This window comes from Macrotis lagotis, chromosome 3, assembly GCF_037893015.1.
Source record: "Macrotis lagotis isolate mMagLag1 chromosome 3, bilby.v1.9.chrom.fasta, whole genome shotgun sequence".
NCBI classification, from domain to species: Eukaryota; Metazoa; Chordata; class Mammalia; order Peramelemorphia; family Peramelidae; genus Macrotis; species Macrotis lagotis.
The window spans coordinates 285097513-285115756 of NC_133660.1; the positions used below are offsets into that span (position 1 = coordinate 285097513).

At 41.1% G+C, this 18244-nt stretch overlaps 1 protein-coding gene across 1 annotated transcript; it reads left to right on the plus strand.

Moving 5' to 3' along the window:
• Positions 1 to 21: 21 nt before the first annotated feature.
• LOC141518859 (phospholipase A and acyltransferase 1-like) lies at positions 22 to 16774 on the plus strand. The gene is made up of 6 exons (XM_074231225.1): positions 22 to 82; positions 689 to 754; positions 9344 to 9446; positions 9745 to 9995; positions 11933 to 12035; positions 12338 to 16774. The coding sequence occupies exons 2-6, from the start codon at positions 749 to 751 to the stop codon at positions 12619 to 12621; spliced, it is 747 nt and encodes a 248-aa protein (XP_074087326.1). The 5' UTR covers positions 22 to 82; positions 689 to 748; the 3' UTR covers positions 12622 to 16774.
• Positions 16775 to 18244: the final 1470 nt, after the last annotated feature.

The following is an 18244-nucleotide window of genomic DNA, read 5'->3' on the forward strand; positions in this document are numbered from 1 at the left end:
CTCCTCCCCCCTAGAGGATTTCCTGCCTGCTAGGGTTATTCTAGCTAGTTCCAGATCATTAGTTGGGGCTGAGGAAGCACAGGTGAGAAGATGAGAATAGGGTGTACTGTGATGTGTCTGTGTGTGTGTGTGTGTGTGTGTGTGTGTCTGTGGTGTGTACGTGTGTGTGATTGTGCATCTGTATGTGTGATGTGTGTGTGATGTCTGTGTTTTTGTGTGTGTGTGTGTGTGTGTGTGTGTGTGTGTGTGTGTCGTCCCTGGTTACTTCAGGAGATGGTTATGGGAGAGGGCACCTAGGGCTTCTCTCTGTCCCACCCAATGGTGTCCAACTCTCTCCCCCCTTATGTCCAATCCTAGCCTGGGAACCAACCTTGTCAAGGCTTTCCAGAGAATAGAATGGGGATGTCAGCAGGTTCCTTTTGGGCCAGGCAGCTACCTGCCATCCAAGCTCCTCTCTTTTCAGGGCTTCATCCAGGTTCAATCAAGGATTAAGGATCACTCTGCCTCCTGCCAATTGGGACCAGGAAAGAGAAAGAAGAAGAGGGAGCCTTGAGGCTCTCCAGTAGAGAGCAGCAGAGTCCAGCTGTCAGCTCCCCTATCCTCAGTGGCTGCACAGTGCCCATTTACCACCACTGCTTCCTGTTCTTAGTTCCTACCAAACTAGAATTTCTGGTCATTTCTGTCTTAGGAAGAATTGCCAAGGCAGTGCCATCTAGACCCTGAGGATTCTGACCTGCAGAGGGCAGAGATGCAAGTAGGTACTTTTAAGATATTTGTAAAGAAAGTACAGTAAGGATTTGTGCTTAGCAGTTTTAGATTGGGGACTTGAGGGGAGAGGGGCTCAGGGTTTGAGGACAAGACTCTCTCCAGGGTCCTCTGGCCCCGTTTGGGAGTGAGACTTCAGCAGACACTCACAGGTGGCTTCCCGACAAGACAAAGAATTGGCCCATTATTCAGAAGAAGTATCAGGAATTCATTTGTGGGGTGATTTGGATGACAATGAGGGTTTAGAAACTGGCTAAAAGCAGTGTTAGCAGAGAGATAGAACTTTCCTTTCAGAAGAACATAGAATAGGTGTTCAGCTTCCTGAGATTTCTGGGATTCAGAGCACAACTGATTAGAGAGACAGAGGAACCTCAGAACAAATGTCCCAGATACTATTTTGAAACTCAACCAGAAGTCCAGATCCTTTCAGGTTTCAGTTTTGCTTTTCCTGAGGACTAAAAGAGAGTTTGTAACTTAAACATAGAAAAAAACTTTCATTTTAGGGAATACAAGACAGGATATGAGAATTGGCAGATGTGGTTGAAACTTCAAACAGTGCTAGAATTAGGGGTGTCTTAGAGCATGGGATGTCTGAGCTGGGGTTTCTTGGAGTATGGGATATCATAGATGGAGGGGATCTTAGTCCAGGAGACTGTCAGAATTGTGGCTTCTTGGAGTAAAAGGAATCAGAGGTGGTGGGTCTTGGAGCACAGGAGGTCAGAGGAGGAGGGCATCTTACCGAATTTCTATTAAGGCCATTGGTCTTTGCTGCTGTAAAGAAGGAAGGGAGGGACACATAGATGGATGGAAAGATGGAAGGAAGGAGGAAGAGAGGAAGAGAGATGTGTTTTCGCATCTCTTTTTCCAATTCTTCTGATTTGTGAAGGCACGATCCTACAGAGCTCTCAAGAGTATGACAGAAAAGATACTAGATCCAGTCATTGAGGAGTTGCAAAATGGTCAGTTCCTTCAGAGGCAAAATGTAGGACAGTGATGACTGGGGCTGGGGAGCATTCTGCAAGAGTCTTCTGCAGTTAAGTTTTCTCTGCAGCCAGAGAAGGGGAGTGGCTGGGGTGCTGCAGAGGACCTCATCAAAAAAGTGGAGTGGACTTGACTCCCTGCCTAAAGATTTCAGGATACATCATCCTGTCTTTTGACTTAAGATTGTTTGCCCCTGATAAGGAAATTTGTGGGAAGGGATGAAAATTTTGGCTACTGTTAGTTATAATATCTCACTAAGAATTAGTCTCTTTCTGTTGTAGGTTAGTTTATATCCTATATGAGTTATTGATAGTCGAGGACAGGCTTTTGGATTGAGGGAGGCAAAGAAAGATGTCAGTTGAGGGCTTGAGTCATTTTCTGCTTGTCAGGGATTGGACAAGCACTTCATCAGGTCTCAAAATAGAGTGGAAGGTTAAAGACAAACCTCGTCTCCTCTTCCAAGTTTTGCTTGATAGTGCAGGTCCTAACCTGAAGTTTCTTACTCCATGCTCATTGTTGAGGGCCTTGCAGGCCTGTGCTTGCATTACCAGGGCAGTAGGGGAAAAGTGATACCCCAGATATCTCTAGAGACAAAATAGGGAAGGAGGAGGACAGCACAAAAGCCAGGCATAATGAGGGAAACATTGTTCCTGCCTCTGTCTCCCTGCTTTAGTATGGATGAGGTTCTGTAGCATTTCATGGTGCCATCTCTAAAGAATTCAGGTTCAGATTGTATGCAAATCAAACAAGAGGCATTTGATTTTCTTTTGTGGATCATGCTCCCAGCAGATTCTGCTCCCTAGGGGAGGCAGGATATTGAATTGGATGAAACTAGGGGCTTAAATCAGGCAAAAGGTGCTGACAAACTCTGAGGACCTCGTCCTAGCCAAGTTCACCCAGTCACAGAGGCAAAGTGGAACTGTGCATGCGGCTACCCATAATGCACACAAAAAAGACCAACAAGAGGGGTATGAATGAATGATAATAATATTTTAATTCCCTTGACTTTATCATAAGTTCACCCAAAGGACAACAAGGTAGTGTGTAGGCGCCACCTAGACAAAGTCCTTTTTCTGAGTTATGGGCCAGCATCCTGCTCCATAGCCTCTTGGTGCTGCTTTTTTGGTGATTGGCTTCTAGATTAGTCTAAAGAGGATGGTGTGGCCAGGTGGTGTGCTTAGATCATGGTGTGCTCTGCTCTTCTGGTGAGAACCTGTAAGAAAGTTAGGATATTGGGGCTGGCGCATCAGCTAAGTTTCCAGCATTTCCCCCTTAAAGACCTGGGATCCAAATTTGTTTGGGAGAAAGGATGAAGGCTTGGCTTCTGTAGCAGTTTCAGGCTGAGGGGGGCATAGAAATGTCCCTGCCTCAATGGGTCCCTCCTTTGGGAGGGAGGTGATTTGAATTGAGCCAAGTTGGACACATGCCCTGATAGAAGAATGGGAAATTCCTTTTGTTCAGTTTTGTACCTTTAGAAGGACAATGATATGCCCCTGGAATAGGGAGAGGACAAAGAAGAATATGGAAGAATATTGAAGAAATGCTGGGTAAATGAAGATACTGAAGAAATGGGGATGCTCAGGCAGGAGAAAACACTTAAGGGGCCAGGATGCCACTATCTTCAGGTCATTACACAGCTGCCCCACAAGAAAGATCAAGAGCTAGAAAGGACCTCAAAGCTGTTGAGCTCAGTCCCTCCCCATTACAGACAGGCTAACCTCAAATTTTGCCAGAATCACACAGCTAGGAAAAAACAGACAAGATTGCAAATTGGCCAAATTGTCATGGCTGGATCCCCAAGACCTTGACTTTCAGTCAACCTTCCCACATCCCCCTTAATATGTAAATTCTTTTATAAAATTTTTAATAGTTTCACCCCTCTTCAGCCCTCCATTTTGCTGTGGTTCAGGGAATTGAATTCAGGGTCACACAAAGGTAGGAAGCAGTTGAGACAGAATTTGAATCCAGATCTACTAGTTTCAAAGTCTAGCCATTTTTCCATTTACCCATGGTAGCCTTCAAAATATTTAAAGACTGCTATTTTATGTCTCCTCCTCCTTTTCTTCTTCTCTGTATTTTAACTGCAACACCTGTCAGATGGTGAGAACCCTGTTCTATCTTAAATGCCTTTGACCAATACTTTTGAAATGTATTGAATAGAATTCATTTAAAGTTGTTTCTTCTGTAGTTTTCATTGTATAAATTTTTATCCTGCTTCCCAATTCCCTCTAAACTTTCCTATTTTCATTTTAATTTTAAAAATCTTTATTATTGGGGGCAGCTAGGTAGTGCAGTAGATAGATCATGGTTCCTGGAATCAGGAGGAGATGAGTTCAAATCCAGTCCCAGACACTTGATACTTACTAGCTGTATGACCTCGGGAAAGTCACTTAAGCCTATTGCCTCATTTATTTTAAACATTAATTTCTTTTTAAATGATAGGTTTCAGGTCCTCTTCTTCCCATTGCTCCCCTAGGCAAAAATAATGCTATCAATTATACACGTGAGGGCAACTAGGTAGCACAGTGGATAGAGCACAGCCCTGGAGTCGGTAGGACCTGAGTTCAAATCCAGCCCAGACACTTAATAATTACCTACAATATGACCTTGGGCAAGTCACTTAACCCCATTGCCTTGAAAAACAAAAATAATTACACATGTGAAGTTATACAAAATATGTCCATATCAACCATATTGCAAAAAAGTAAAAAAATAAAGGGAAAAAATTATACTTTGATTTGCACTCAGAATTCATCAATCCTCTCTGTGGAGATGGACAGCACTTTTTCATCAAGAGTTGTTTGGAATTGTCTTGATCAATCTATTGATCAAAGTAACTAAGTCATTTGATCATCATTACAACATTGCTGTTACTAACACAATGATTTCCTTGTTCTTCTCACTTCATCTTGTTCAGAGTTCTTGCCAATTTCTTTTCTGAAACAACCTGCCTCATCATTTCTTCTGTCACAATACTCCATAACAATTGTATACCACAACTTGTTCAGTTATTCCTCAATTGTAGAGCATCCCCTCAATTTCCAATTCTTTGCTATCACGAAAAGAGCTGTTATATTTTTGTACTTGTGGGTCTTTTTCCTTGTTCTTTGATTTCTTTGAGGTAGGGATCTAGGGGTGAAAATGTATCAAAGAGTATGCACAATTTTATAGCCTTTGGGCATAGTTACAGATTGTTTTTCAGAATGGTTGGGTCATTTCCCTACTCTTCCAACAGAACCTATTTGTATACAAATACCTATTTCCCTCCTCCAACATTTGTCATTTCTGATAAGTGTGAGGTGGTACCTCAGAGTTTAATATGCATTTTTAGGTTTTTTCAAGGCAAATGGGGTTAAGTGGCTTGCCCAAGGCCACACAGCTAGGTAATTATCAAGTGTCTGAGACCGGATTTGAACCCAGGTACTCCTGACTCCAGGGCTGGTGCTTTATCCACTATGTCACCTAGCAGCCCCAATATGCATTTATTGAATCAATTGTAATTTAGAACAGTTTTTCATATGAGTATAGATAGCTTTGATTCTTCTTAAAAATGCCTATACATATCTATTAATCATTTATCAGTTGGGGAATGACTTTTTTTAAACAACTTTGACTCAGTCCCCCATATGTTTAGGAAATGAGACTTTCATCAGAGAAACTGGCTGTGAAAATTTTTGATATTACTTCATTATCTACACAATCTTTTATCAAAACATAGTTTCTCTGATTACTTCTTTTAATTAGATCTGGTTTTGCTTTTGCTCCCTTATGAGGTCATGATTTCTACTTCTGCCTTTTTTACTTTAGTTGAAGCATAATAAAATCTGCTCCAGCCCTTCATTTTAACTCTGTATGTGTCTTCTGGTTCCATTTTATGGGTTAGTTCATTTCATTCATAATCACAACTGTTTTCATCAATTTTATTTTCTTGTTTATCCTCTCTCTCTCTCTCTCTCTCTTTTATCCAGCTCTCAAAAATCTGTTAAGTTTCTAACCACTGCCTCTCTTAATCTACCCTTCCTTTGATCATGTCTTCCCTTACCCCCATTTATTCTACTCTCTCTCTCTCTCTCTCTCTCTTGTTCCTCCTCAAAAGTGTTGTGCATCTGACTAGCCCCTCTCAAAATATTCCCTCCTTTCTATCACCTTCCCCTCCTTTCTTCCATCCCTTTACTTCCTACTTTCCTCAAGGATAATATAGAGTTCTATTCCCATTCTACACCAAATATGTTATTCCCTCTCTCAACCAGTTCCAATGAAGATTACGCTTATTCCCACCCCCATCCCCGTACCACTGCAAAAGTTTTTTCTTGTCCTTTTAATATGAAATAACTTAGCCCATTCTACTTTCCCCTTTTCTTTTCTCAGTTCATTCCTCTCTTACCAATTAATTCCATATTTTAAAATATATTATCCCTTCAATTCCAATCCCCCCGTGCCTTGTGTATATATATATATATATATATATATATATATATATATATATATATATATATATATAGACAAGGATATATATATGTATATATACACATATATATATATATAGACAAGGATATATATATATATATATATATATATATATATATATATATATATATCCTCCTTCTAACTGCCCTAATAAATGAGAGTTATCTGTATCATCTTCCCATGCAGGAATATAAGAAATTCAACATCATATGTTCCTTATGGTTTGCCTTTCTTGTTTACCTTTTTATGTTTCACTTGAGTCTTGAAATCTTTGAAGCTCAAATTTTCTATTCAACTCTGGTCAGTTTGAGAACTTAAAAACTCCATATTTCATTGAATGTTTATCTTGTCCCCTGAAAGAGTATGTTCAGTTTTGCTGGGTAGTTGATTCTTGGTTGTAATACAAACTCTTTTGCCTTCTGGAATATCACATTCCAAACTCTGTGATATCTTAATGTAGAAGCTGCTAAATCTTGTGTTATTCTGACTGTGGTTCCACAGTAATTGAATTGTTTCCTTCTGGCTGTTTGCAATATTTTCTCCTTGACCTAGTAGCTCTGAAAATTGGCTATAATATTCCTGGAAGTTTTCATTTTGGGATTTCTTTCAGGAAGGGATCAGTGGATTCTTTCGATTTCTATTTTATCCTCTGCTTATTCTCTAGCAGGGCAGTTTTCCTTGATAATTTCCAGAAAAATAATGTCTAGGTTCCTTTTTAAGTCCTGGCTTTCAGGTACTCCAATAATTTTTAAATTATGTCTCCTGAATCTGTTTTCCAGGTTTGTTGTTTTTCACTGAGATATTTCACATTTTCTTCTAGTTTTTCATTCTTTTTATTTTATTTTTTTTGCTTGTTTCTTGATTTCTCACAGTCATTAGCTTCCCATTGCTGCTTTTTATATTTTAAGGAATTATTTTCTTCAGTAACTTTTAAAATTTCCTCTTCCATTTGACCAATTCTGCTTTTTAAGGCATTCTTCTACTCATTGGCTTTTCAGATTTTGTTTTTCCATTTGGCCCAGTCTTCTTTTTTAAGATGTTATTTTCTTTAATATATTTTGGTGATCCCTTCACCAAGCTGCTGACTCAGTTTTCATAATTTTCCCACATCACTCTCATTTCTCTTTACAATTTTTTCTCTACCTCCCATACTTGACTTTCAAAAATTCTTTTTGAGCTCTTCCATGACCTGAGACCAATTTATATTTTTCTTGGCAGCTTTGGATGTAGGAGCTTTGATTTTATTATTGTCTTCTAAGTATGTGTTTTGATCTTCCTTATGACCATAAAAACTTTCCATAGTCATCCTTTTTTTCCTTCTTTTGTTTCCTCACTTCTCAGGCTATAGCATGATTTTAACTCTTTCCTGCTTTGAGAGTGGAGAGCATACTGTCCCAAGATTTTGGGGTTTTTGCAGCTGTTTTCAGAGCTCATTCTGGGGGTGGGGGTCTTCAAGGCTTTGGTGCTTCCAAGTGGTGTGATTCTTTTAGTTTTTTTTTTTTTGCTTTTTTTGCAAGGCAATGGGGTTAAGTGGCTTGCCCAAGGCCACACAGCTAAGTAATTATTAAGTGTCCGAGGCTGGATTTGAACTCAGGTATTCCTGACTCCAGGGCCAGTGCTCTATCCACTGCGTCACCTAGCCACCCCTCAAGGTGGTGTGATTCTGAGAGAGTTACAGTCACTGCCCTCCTGGTTTGCTTTGGTCTTTATTCAGGAAGGACCCCTGGTCCTTATGTGGCTCGAATTACCAGTGCTACTCTTGTCCCTGGACTCAGGACCAGTACCTCTGCTCCCTTGCATCCAATTTCTTTCTTTTTTTTTTAAAGAAAGATTTTATTTATTTTGAGTTTTACAATTTTTCTCCTATTCTTGTTCCCCCCCCCCAGCCCCCACAGATGGCAGTCTGTTAGTCTTTACATTGTTTCCATGGTATACATTGATCTAAGTTGAATGTGATGAGAGAGAAACCATATCCTTAAGGAAGAAAACAAAGTATAAGAAAGGAAGAAAAATAAAGCAAAATTACATAATAAGATAACAGGTTTTTTTTTTCCCTAAATTGCAGGTAATAGTCTTTGGTGTTTGTTCAAAATGCACCGTTCTTTCTCTGGATATAGATGGTATTTTCCATTGCAGACAGCCCCAAATTTGTCCCTGATTGTTGCACTGATGGAATGAGCGAGTCCATTAAGGTTGATCATCACCCCCATGTTGTTGTTAGGGTGTACAGTGTTTTTCTGGTTCTGCTCATCAGTTCATGCAAGTCCTTTCAGGCTTTCCTGTATTCCCATCCCTCCTGGTTTCTAATAGAACAATAGTGTTCCATGACATACCTATACCACAGTTTTCTAAGCCATTCCCCAACTGAAGGATATTTACTTAATTTCCAATTCTTTGCCACCACAAACAGGGCTGCTATGAATATTTTTGTACAAGGGATGTTTTTACCCAATTTTTCATCATCTCTTCAGGGTATAGACCCAGGAATGGTATTGTTGGATCAAAGAGTATGCACATTTTTGTTGCCCTTTGGGCGTAATTCCAAATTTCTCTCCAGAAATGTTGAATCCTTGCATCCAATTTGAAGTCCTCTTCTCTGTCTTGACATTGCATCCCAGAACTGCTATGAGCAACAGAGTTACAAGTTAGATTTGGTTTCACCCAGTGCCAGGAAAGGTTCCTCCAAAATCTCTTTCTGAACAATTGTCTGATTCCCTCATACTGTCTCTTCCTGAGAACTCCTAAAAGCTGCTGCAACCTCTAAGACCTACTGCTGTGCACCTGTCCACCCCACTGTCACAGGCCTCCCCTTCAGACCTCTGATATCGTAGGCTAGGAAAATGGCATCACTAATCCTTTGTTGACTCTATTACTACAAAACTTGATTTGAGGCATTATTTTAAAGTTGTTTGGTGGAGAATATCGGGAGAGCTCAGCTGTATCCTGGCCTATACTCAGGCAACTAGGCTGCTAATAAATTATATCCCTTTTAAGTCTTCTCTATGGGGTCATCATCCCTAGTTTCTTCAGAGTATTCTTTTACAGCCTGTTTCAAACTTCTTGGAATATGCTCTGTCATCTTTCTCCATTTCCAAATACAGCTTCTAACCTTGGTTTTGTGGTTTTATAGCCAGATCCCAAGCCCGGAGACCTCATTGAGATTTTCAGAACATGTGACCATCACTGGGCTATTTATGTGGGTGAAGGTTATGTCGTCCATCTGATACCTCCAAGTAAGGAGCACCCCAGTTTTGTGAGGTTGTATATGTTGCACAAGGACCAGACCCCAGAAGTTAGCTGATTTGATGACTTTTAAGGAGAATCTCTGTTCACAGATGCCAGATTCATGAATGGTTGATGAAGCTGCTTGGGTGGATCTCAAATCTGATTTTAGGGGATAGCTAGATCATCCCAAACTGGCCCCTTTAAGACACCATAAGAGCCATGGGACTGGAGGGGACCACTGGGTCTAACTTTCCACTGCTTAAAAATGACCTCCTTGGGGGTTTCTTTGTTCTTTCTGTTCAAAAGGTGAATATGCTGGGGCTGTTACCTCCAATATCAGGGCCATAGTGAAGAAGGAACTGCTTCATGAAGTGGTCAGGAGTGACAAGTATTGGGTGAATAACAAACATGATGACAAGTACAAGGTGCTGCCACCCAGCGAGATTGTTGAGCGAGCTTTGGAGAAGGAGGGGAAGGCAGTCCTCTATGAAGTGACCAGCAAGGGCTCTGAGTACTTTGTGAATGATCTGAGATATGGAATCATTCGCAGTGAACAGGTACGTCCAACCCACCTTCCCTCCATAACTGTATGCAGGCCATGGCTATGGGGGCATGGGGGCATGGGAAAGGTCCCATGGGGCCCATGTGGTTTTGATGGGGAGAATGGTGCCCAGGAACAATGATTTGTCTGCCTCTCCCTCCCCATGGACCTACTTGCTTCAAGCTCAGTTTTCCTTCTCCTTGTTGAACACCTCCATAATGGAAAGGCTGACTATAAAGCTCTGGACAAGGAGCAGCTAGGTGGCGCAGTGGATAAGCAACCCTGGAGTCAGGAGTACCTGGGTTCAAATCTGGTCTCAGACACTTAATAATTATCTAGCTGTGTGGCCTTGGGCAAGCCATTTAACCCCATTTGCCTTGCAAAAACCTAAAAAACAAAAAAGAAAAAAGAAAGCTCTGGACATTTCTTTGACTGACACAAGTGAAATCAGTCACCAAACAGTTATTAAGCTCTTGCTGTATCTCAGCCATTGAGTTAAAGAAAGCTAAAAAAAAGCTCACATCTTAATGGAGGAGACATGTAAATAAATGGAATGGACAAGATATGTTCACAATGGATGAATGGTCCTTTGAATGGGGAAAGCACCAGTAGCTGGAGCTGGGAAAGGATTCTGGTAGAAGGTGGGGTGCCAACAGTTCCTGGGGTCAAGTTCCTTCCATTTCTTTAGGAGAGATGGTTCTAGTCTTTATGGGAGCATGTTTCCAATGTCTGTTCTGGCTTCTGTCTAGTCTGAGACTCTTCACCCATCATGACTTGTGAAACATTGTGAATCATGGTGGCAATTAACAATTTCCCTAATGGTATTTGTTGAAGATATTACCATGAATAGAATACTGTAGGATGAGAACTTCTGTGTGTTTCTCCTTTTGCAGTATAGGCTCTGCAAAGGCCATTGATTTTCATCAGACCTATTATACTATTCATCACGACACTTTAAAGAATAGCTGCAGAAAACTAAACTAAAATTGTTTACTTCATTTTTCTTGTTTCTTTCCCCCCAAACAATGTCAATATGGAAATCCTTTGACTAATTTCACATATAGAACTGATATCTTTTTAAAGGAGTTCTTTTCTTCAGTTAGTTTTGGTGCCCTTTTTTAAAAATCAAAACAAACTCTCAGCAAACATGACAAATTCTCTTTTCACAATTGTCTTACATCACTTATTTTTCCCCCAACTTTTCTTTCTGCCTCATCTTTTTTTTTCCAAACCCTTCCCAGAATTCTTACTGGTCTTAGGTCCAATTAGTAGTCCTCTTTGAGGCTTTGCTTGTATCTGTTTTCATATTAAGTTCCTGTCTTGATTTTCCCTGCTATCATAGAAGCTTTTCATGATCAAGTTTTTTTTTTTTATTTGCTCATGTTTCCAGCCTATTTCTTGACTTAGAACTTTCTGTTAAAGTTTGGCCCTGTGACCAATCACAAGCACTCTTCTTTGCCTTGGAATTGTAGCACAGAACTGCTTGTGGGCAACAGAGCTGCCAATCAGAATGAGTTTTAGCCAGTGCCAACAATGAGTCCCCTATATTCTTTTTCTCATCATTTGTCTGACACCCCCTTGCCCCCTTGCTGTCTCTTCCTGAGAGCTCTTGAAGCTGCTGTTGCTGCTGCTGTCATAGATGCCTCCAAGGACCTCCCAAGTTGTCTTAGGCTGGAAAAATGGCACCCTCAGACCTTTGGTTGACTCTGCTACTCCAAAATTTGATTTGAGATATTTAAAAAAATTGGTTTGGAGGGGAATGTTCAGAGAGTTCAGCTGCAAATTCCTGGCCTCTATTCTGTCGTCTTTGGTCTCAATATGCCCTATTCATTTTCTGTATTCTCCATAGGTTTAACATCACCATTTCCTTGTGCCCCTTGGCACATTCTCTCTCTCATCTTTCTCCATTTGCAAATACAGCTTCTAACCTGTCCTTGGTTTGTGGTTTTACAGTCAGACCCCAAGCCTGGAGACCTGATTGAGATTTTCAGAACACCCGACCATCACTGGGCCATTTATGTGGGTGAAGGTTATGTTGTCTACCTGTCATCTCCAAGTAAGGAGCACCCTGATATTGTGAGGTTGTATATCTTGGACAAGGGTCAGACCCTAGAAGTTAGCTGATTGGAAGATTGTTAAAGAGAGTCTGTTTACAGATACCAGATTCATGTAGGATTGATGAAGACACTTGGGTGGATCTCATGTCTGATTTTGGGGGTGAACTAGATCATCCCTCAACTGACCCCTTTAAGACACTATCAGAGTCATGGATCTGGAGGGGTCCTCTGGGTCTAACTTGGAACTGCTTTAAAATAATATCTTTGGGGGTTTGTCTTTTTTCTTCTTTCTTACCAAAAGGTAAATATGATGAGACTGATGTCTCAACCCCAACTGTTCCAGTCCTAGTGAAGAAGGAATTACTCCGGGTGGTGGTCGGGATTGACAAGTACCAGGTGAATAACAAACTGGACAACAAATACAAGGTCCTGCCCGCCAGGGAGATTGTTGAACGTTCTTTGGAGAAGGTGGGGAAGGATGTCCTGTATGAAGGGATAGGAGACAGCTCTGAGCACTTTGTGAATGATCTGAGATATGGAATCTTTCGCAGTGAACAGGGTCCTCCAACACCTATATCTCTATAAATGTCTGTAGCCTTGGGAGGGCTCAGGGAAGGTCCCATGAGACCTCCATGGGTTACAATGGGGAGCAGGGTACCCAGGGTTGAAGGCTTGTCTGCCTCCCTCTGCTCGTGGGTCTTGTGGCTTTAAGATCAGTATTCCAACAGAAAACCCCTCCCTCCTCATTCTAATGGAAAGGCTAACTGGAAAGCTCTGGGCATTTCTTTGACTCTTCCAAGTGAACAAACATTTATTAATCTCTTACTGGATGGTAGATATTGTGTTAAAAGAAAGGCAAGAAGTTCATGTTTTGATGGGAGGGGACAATTTGTAAATAAATGATAAGGAGAAGACATGTTCACAGTGGATGGATGTCCCTTTGAGTGAAGGCATGAAAAGGCAGAAGGAAGGGCAGCAGCAGCAGTCCCTAGGGTCAAGTTCCCCCTCCCCCCATTTCTTTAGCAGAAAGAGTTCCAGTCTATGTGAGCATATTTCTTTTTTTTTTATCCATGTGCACATATATAGATTTTCGTTACAAAATTTCCTTTCCCCCTCCCTTCCCACCCCCTCCCCTCAGTCAAGTTAGCATTGAACATACATATTTTGATAAACAAGTTTATAGATTAGTTATTTTCAGTCTGAGAAATTAGGATTAAGGTGTGAGCATGTTTCCAATATCTACTCTGGCTTCCATCTAGTCTGTGATTCTTTACCTACCAGAACTGACCTGTGAATCATGGCCAAAGGGTAGAAATTACTGCTTGACCTAATGTAATTTGTTGGCCCTGGATATAATGTTGGGGGGAGGGGGGAGCTCTCATGTGTGTCCTCTGTGTTGTACAGACCCTGTGAGCCTTCAAGGTCCACTGATTTCATCAAGCCTAGTACTTATACTATTCATCATGTCAGTTCAAACAAAAAACAGCTCCACAAAATGGAAATAAAAATTTATTATACATGTCTTCTTCTTTTTTCTTTTTTTGATTTTTGCAAGGTAATGGGGTTAAGTGACTTGTCCAAGATCACACAGCTAAGTAAGTATTAGGTGTCTGAGACTGGATTTGAACTCAGGTCCTCCTGGTTCGAAGATCAGTGCTTTATCTACTACACCAGCTAGCTCCCCCACATTATTTTTCTTGTGCTTTTCCCCCATGAAACATGGCTGTTATGGAAATGTTGTGTTTAATTCCACATGTATAACATGGGGAGAGATGGGAAGGGAGAAAATTAAAAACTCTGAATTTAAAAAAAAAGATGTCAATAAAAAGTGAAAATTCAGAAAATATTAAAAAAAAATTCCTAGATCTTGGTGGATTGCCCACTGGTTCTCAAGATCATCTTATCCAGATCTCCCTAGGAAGCCCCTTCTCGCACTTGTGAATACAGCCTCCCCTCAATTTCACATGCCCATCACCCCTGCTCCTTGCCTTTAGGGGTTGGTTGAGAAGTTTGGGAGGGGAAGGAAGGTCATAAGAAATGGGTGAAAACTGATAAGGATTTCTATGCTGTCACAGCCACTGTTCTGTTTGGTTTATCTCCAAGCAGATGTTTTGCTCTTCCCTCTCTTCATCATGTCCTGGAATTGATTCTTTACTCTCACCAAGAATTAAATCCATATGTGCCAGAGACAGTCATCTAGCTGGAGTGAAAGAGAGGAGTGGGCTGCACTATTGATCACAGCCTTCCTCTCAGTTCTCAGGTCACAGATGTCTTCACGACAGTCACAAACTGTTTGGGATAAGTGACATTTTGGCTGCTGCCAGCTTTGTTGGCAGAATGTTTTCAAGAAACTGATAGCAATGTTTTTTCAGTGAGGGGTTGTGGGACAGGTAGAAGGGAAGGAATCTGGATATCAAAGTTTAAAAAAATGAGTGTTAAAATTGTTTTTCCATGTTGACTGGGGAAAAATAAGATACTAAATCAAAGAAAATTTTTATCAAAAAAGTAAAAAATCTTTCTTTACAAAGAAAAAAAATAAATAAAACTGATAACAAAATTAATAAAGCAGCCATCCAAGTCATGGTAGCTTGGCTGCACCATAAGGCTCATGCACAATGTGTCCTCACTGCTTGTAATAAAGATGGTTCTATTATCAAAAGAAGATCCACTGGGGAAAGACCCAGGATGAGTTATTCCATGTTCTTCCTCATAGTTTAGTCTGAAAACTGAATTATTTTCCATAAATCTTTCCTGGTTCTATGGTGACCCAGTCTCTCCTTAACTATACTTAGAGGAAAAGAAAACCAGTACCCAGATCATCCCTCATACTCTTTAATGAAAAGGACCCTCAGTGATTCTATCCTCTAGTCCCAATGCCTCATCTGAGAAAAGAGGGGACAGAGAGGGAGTAACTTCCAAAGTAACAAAATAGGAAAGGCTCAGAACTGGTTTCATTTGGCATCCTCTTGTAGTAAATCCAGGACCCTTTTCACACAATGGCTGGATGCTTCTTGGTGTGTTAGGAGATTGGTGTGTGATGGAATTACTACATTTCTTCCCCTGAAGACTAGAATTCCCTGCTTCCCACAGAAATTTCTAAAATATTCCAACCCCCACAAACAAAGTCACTATATCCAAATGCTCATTTTAGGAAATAATCTGTGAATATACAAATAACTAATAAGTCTGACTTGATAGAATTATGGTGACAGGGTGGGATGGGGGAAAAGGAAGGAAGATAATGTCAACTGTTCTGTTTTTCAGTTTCATAAATGGGAGCTTGAGACAAGACCCTTTTAGGTGGTGGGGGTCTGGCATTTCTCTATCTACATTCATTGGCCATGGCCAGGGTAACATCTATCCATAGACTTCCTATGGCTAGCCACTGCAAATGGATGGAGTGAAGATGCATCCTGAGCACTGCTGTGGGTGGTGTGTTAATCTCGCTACACCTGACCAGAACTCCTTCAACTCTCCTGTGGTTTTAGGACTTTAGGTGCAGAGTGACTTCAGTACAGCCTCACTTAACCAATCTTACAGCCTAGGTGAAGTTAGAAAGACTCTTTCTTTACTCCCATGTGATCTGAGGAGAGTCAGGAAAGACTTTCAAAGACCAATCTGGTTGAAATTCATCAGTAGAGATGCATGTTAAAACATACCAAATGCAGAAATTCTACTCCATTCCCCCAAATTGTAAAATTACAGGTATATTTGTTTTGTAAGTTTTTTTTTTATCTTTGCCTCAGATTCAGATCGGCCAATCTGCCACCAGTGATCTGAGATAATAGGGTATGGTACAGGAGAGTCTGGATGGTGCCTACCTGGCAGGTAAAAAGAGAGGTTTGGAATATGAGTTGTTGCTAGGAAAAGCTGGCTTAGGGGAGGAGAGTGGAGGGCAGCTGAGAGATGTTGAAGAATGGACGGGGGGAAGAAAGAGAGCAACCACGATACTATATGAAGTGAGAATCCATTACATTTGAGAGAGATTACTCTATTAAGAGGTGATCCCCTCTGTATCAAGGACAGCTTTTGGGTTATAGCAACAAAAGTGGGATCCAGACTAGGAGTTGGAAGAGGCAACTTGTTACCTACTATATGACCTTGGGCAAGTCATTTCTTCTTTGTGCCTCAGTTTCCTTATCTTCTATTTGAGAATAAAAGCATTTTTCTATTCCTGCCCCCACCCCATAGTACCATGAGATGGAAATGTGTGTAAAGATACTTTGAAAAGCATAAAATACTATATAGACAAAGGGCTTTTTAATATTTCTTTTTTTTAGGTTTTTTTTTTTGTAAGGCAATGGGGTTAAGTGACTTGCCCAAGGCCAGACAGCGAGGAAATTATTAAGTGTCTGAGTCCTCCTGACTTCAAGGCTGGTGCTCTATCCATTGTGTCACTTAGCCACCCCTTTTTAATATTTATTAATAAAATTTTACCTGTTTTTTTCAAAATCTAAGTCAGAAGCGGATGGGCAAAAAGGAGTTCCTGCCCAGTCACTATTACTGTGACCTAATGACCAATCAGTCTACTTAGGTGTTAGGCATCCAAGGCCTTTGTAAAGAGTTCAGGGCTGCAGGGTTTGAGAAGACTTCAGTCCCAGGTAGTTGGAGCAAAAGCACAGGCTTTGGGCAAGACTTTCCAGCTGTCTGAACTAGATTTACTGGATGGGCTGGGATATTTGGGAGAGTGAAAGTGGTTGAATTTATGCATTATTAGGGTGGTAAGGTTTGCACCTGGAAGGAAGGAAGGAAGGGAGGAAGGAAGGAAGGGAGGAAGGGAGGGAGGAAGGAAGGGAGGGAGGGAGGGAGGGAGGGAGGAAGGAAGGAAAGAAGGGAGGAAGGAAGGAAGGAAGCCAGTGGGAAGGGAGAGACCAGATGGAAGGGAATGAGGTAGAGGACCCCTGAATGCCCCTGGAATCTCCAACTATCAGGGACATGGATCAGCAAAACTGGAGGAGAACTGAGGCCTGAATCCACAAGGAGTAGGCTTCCCAAGATTTGGGCAGGACGCCTCAGCACTTCGTCAATGATAATGATATAATAATACTAATAGCGGCTCCAGAAGCAGAATCTATCAAGCTGCCATGTGTGTCTGATCTGGGAAGGAATAAAGGAGGACAAAGACAAAAGAATGTGACACAAGATGAAGGAAAGAGAACTTTCAGTGTTGGGAGTGAAGTAATAGAGATGAGGCTTTTCCCATAGAAGAGGAGTCTTTTTTTTCCTACACTGAGACTCAGAGATGAAGGGGTTGGGGTGGGGAGGGGTTTAGTGAATGGCCAGTCTTTCTGGACTGGGTCTCCAGGCTTCTCCTAGTAACACCTCCTAAGTCTCATCCACCTGGATGACTAAGATGAAGGCCTCTGGACAGCCCTACTAAGGATAATTATGTCTGCATAAAAGATTCATCAGCAAGCTGTTTGTCTAGAAGTGGGGATGGACTAGGGCAGCAAGATGGTGCAGTAGATAAAGCACAGGTCCCAGAGTCAGGAAGACCTGAGTTCAAATCTGGCCTCAGACACTTAATAATTGCCTAACTGTGTGACCCTGGGCAAGTCACTTGACCCCATTGATTTAAATAAAAATAAATTTTTTTAAAAAAGAAAGAAATGAGACTGGGCTCATCAGGGAGTAAGAGCAACTGAGGATGGCCCGTGAACTCCATTACTACCCACAGAATGTCAAAAGTCAATATTCTATGATGGGCCTACTGTGTGCCATTGTGCTACACACTTTACAGTCATCTCATTTGATTTTTACAACCACCCTGTTAAGTAGGTGTGTAATTATTTCCATTCTGCAGCTGGGGAAACTGAGTCACAAGGTAGTGAGTATCTGAGATTGGATTTGAACTCAGGTCTTCCTAGCTCCAGACCTAGTACTCTCTCCACTTTACTCTAAGGCACAAGATGGGAACTGGTCTCCAGAATAAATGTTCCTTTTAAATAGGGTGTATTGTAATCTCTACACCTTTCTACAGGTATAGTTTAACAAGGTAATACTGTGAGAATTTCTCATTGTGTATAGAAGTTTTGCAAAAAGCAGCTTGCTGATATATTGATGCATCTGTGGGAGTTTGAAGAAGAGATTTGTTTTTTGAGGGTGTAAAGAGGAACTGTTTTGAAATACCTAAGTTGGAAACTCTGCAACTACATATGAAACTTTTGGGGTTGCATTTGGTTGTTTATAACAAAGCATCATGGACTGA

Coding starts and splice junctions, on each gene's coding strand:
- LOC141518859 (XM_074231225.1), top strand. Junction 9,447..9,744: donor CGTCCATCTGATACCTCCAA/GTAAGGAGCACC, acceptor TCTGTTCAAAAG/GTGAATATGCTGGGGCTGTT. Junction 12,036..12,337: donor TGTCTACCTGTCATCTCCAA/GTAAGGAGCACC, acceptor TCTTACCAAAAG/GTAAATATGATGAGACTGAT.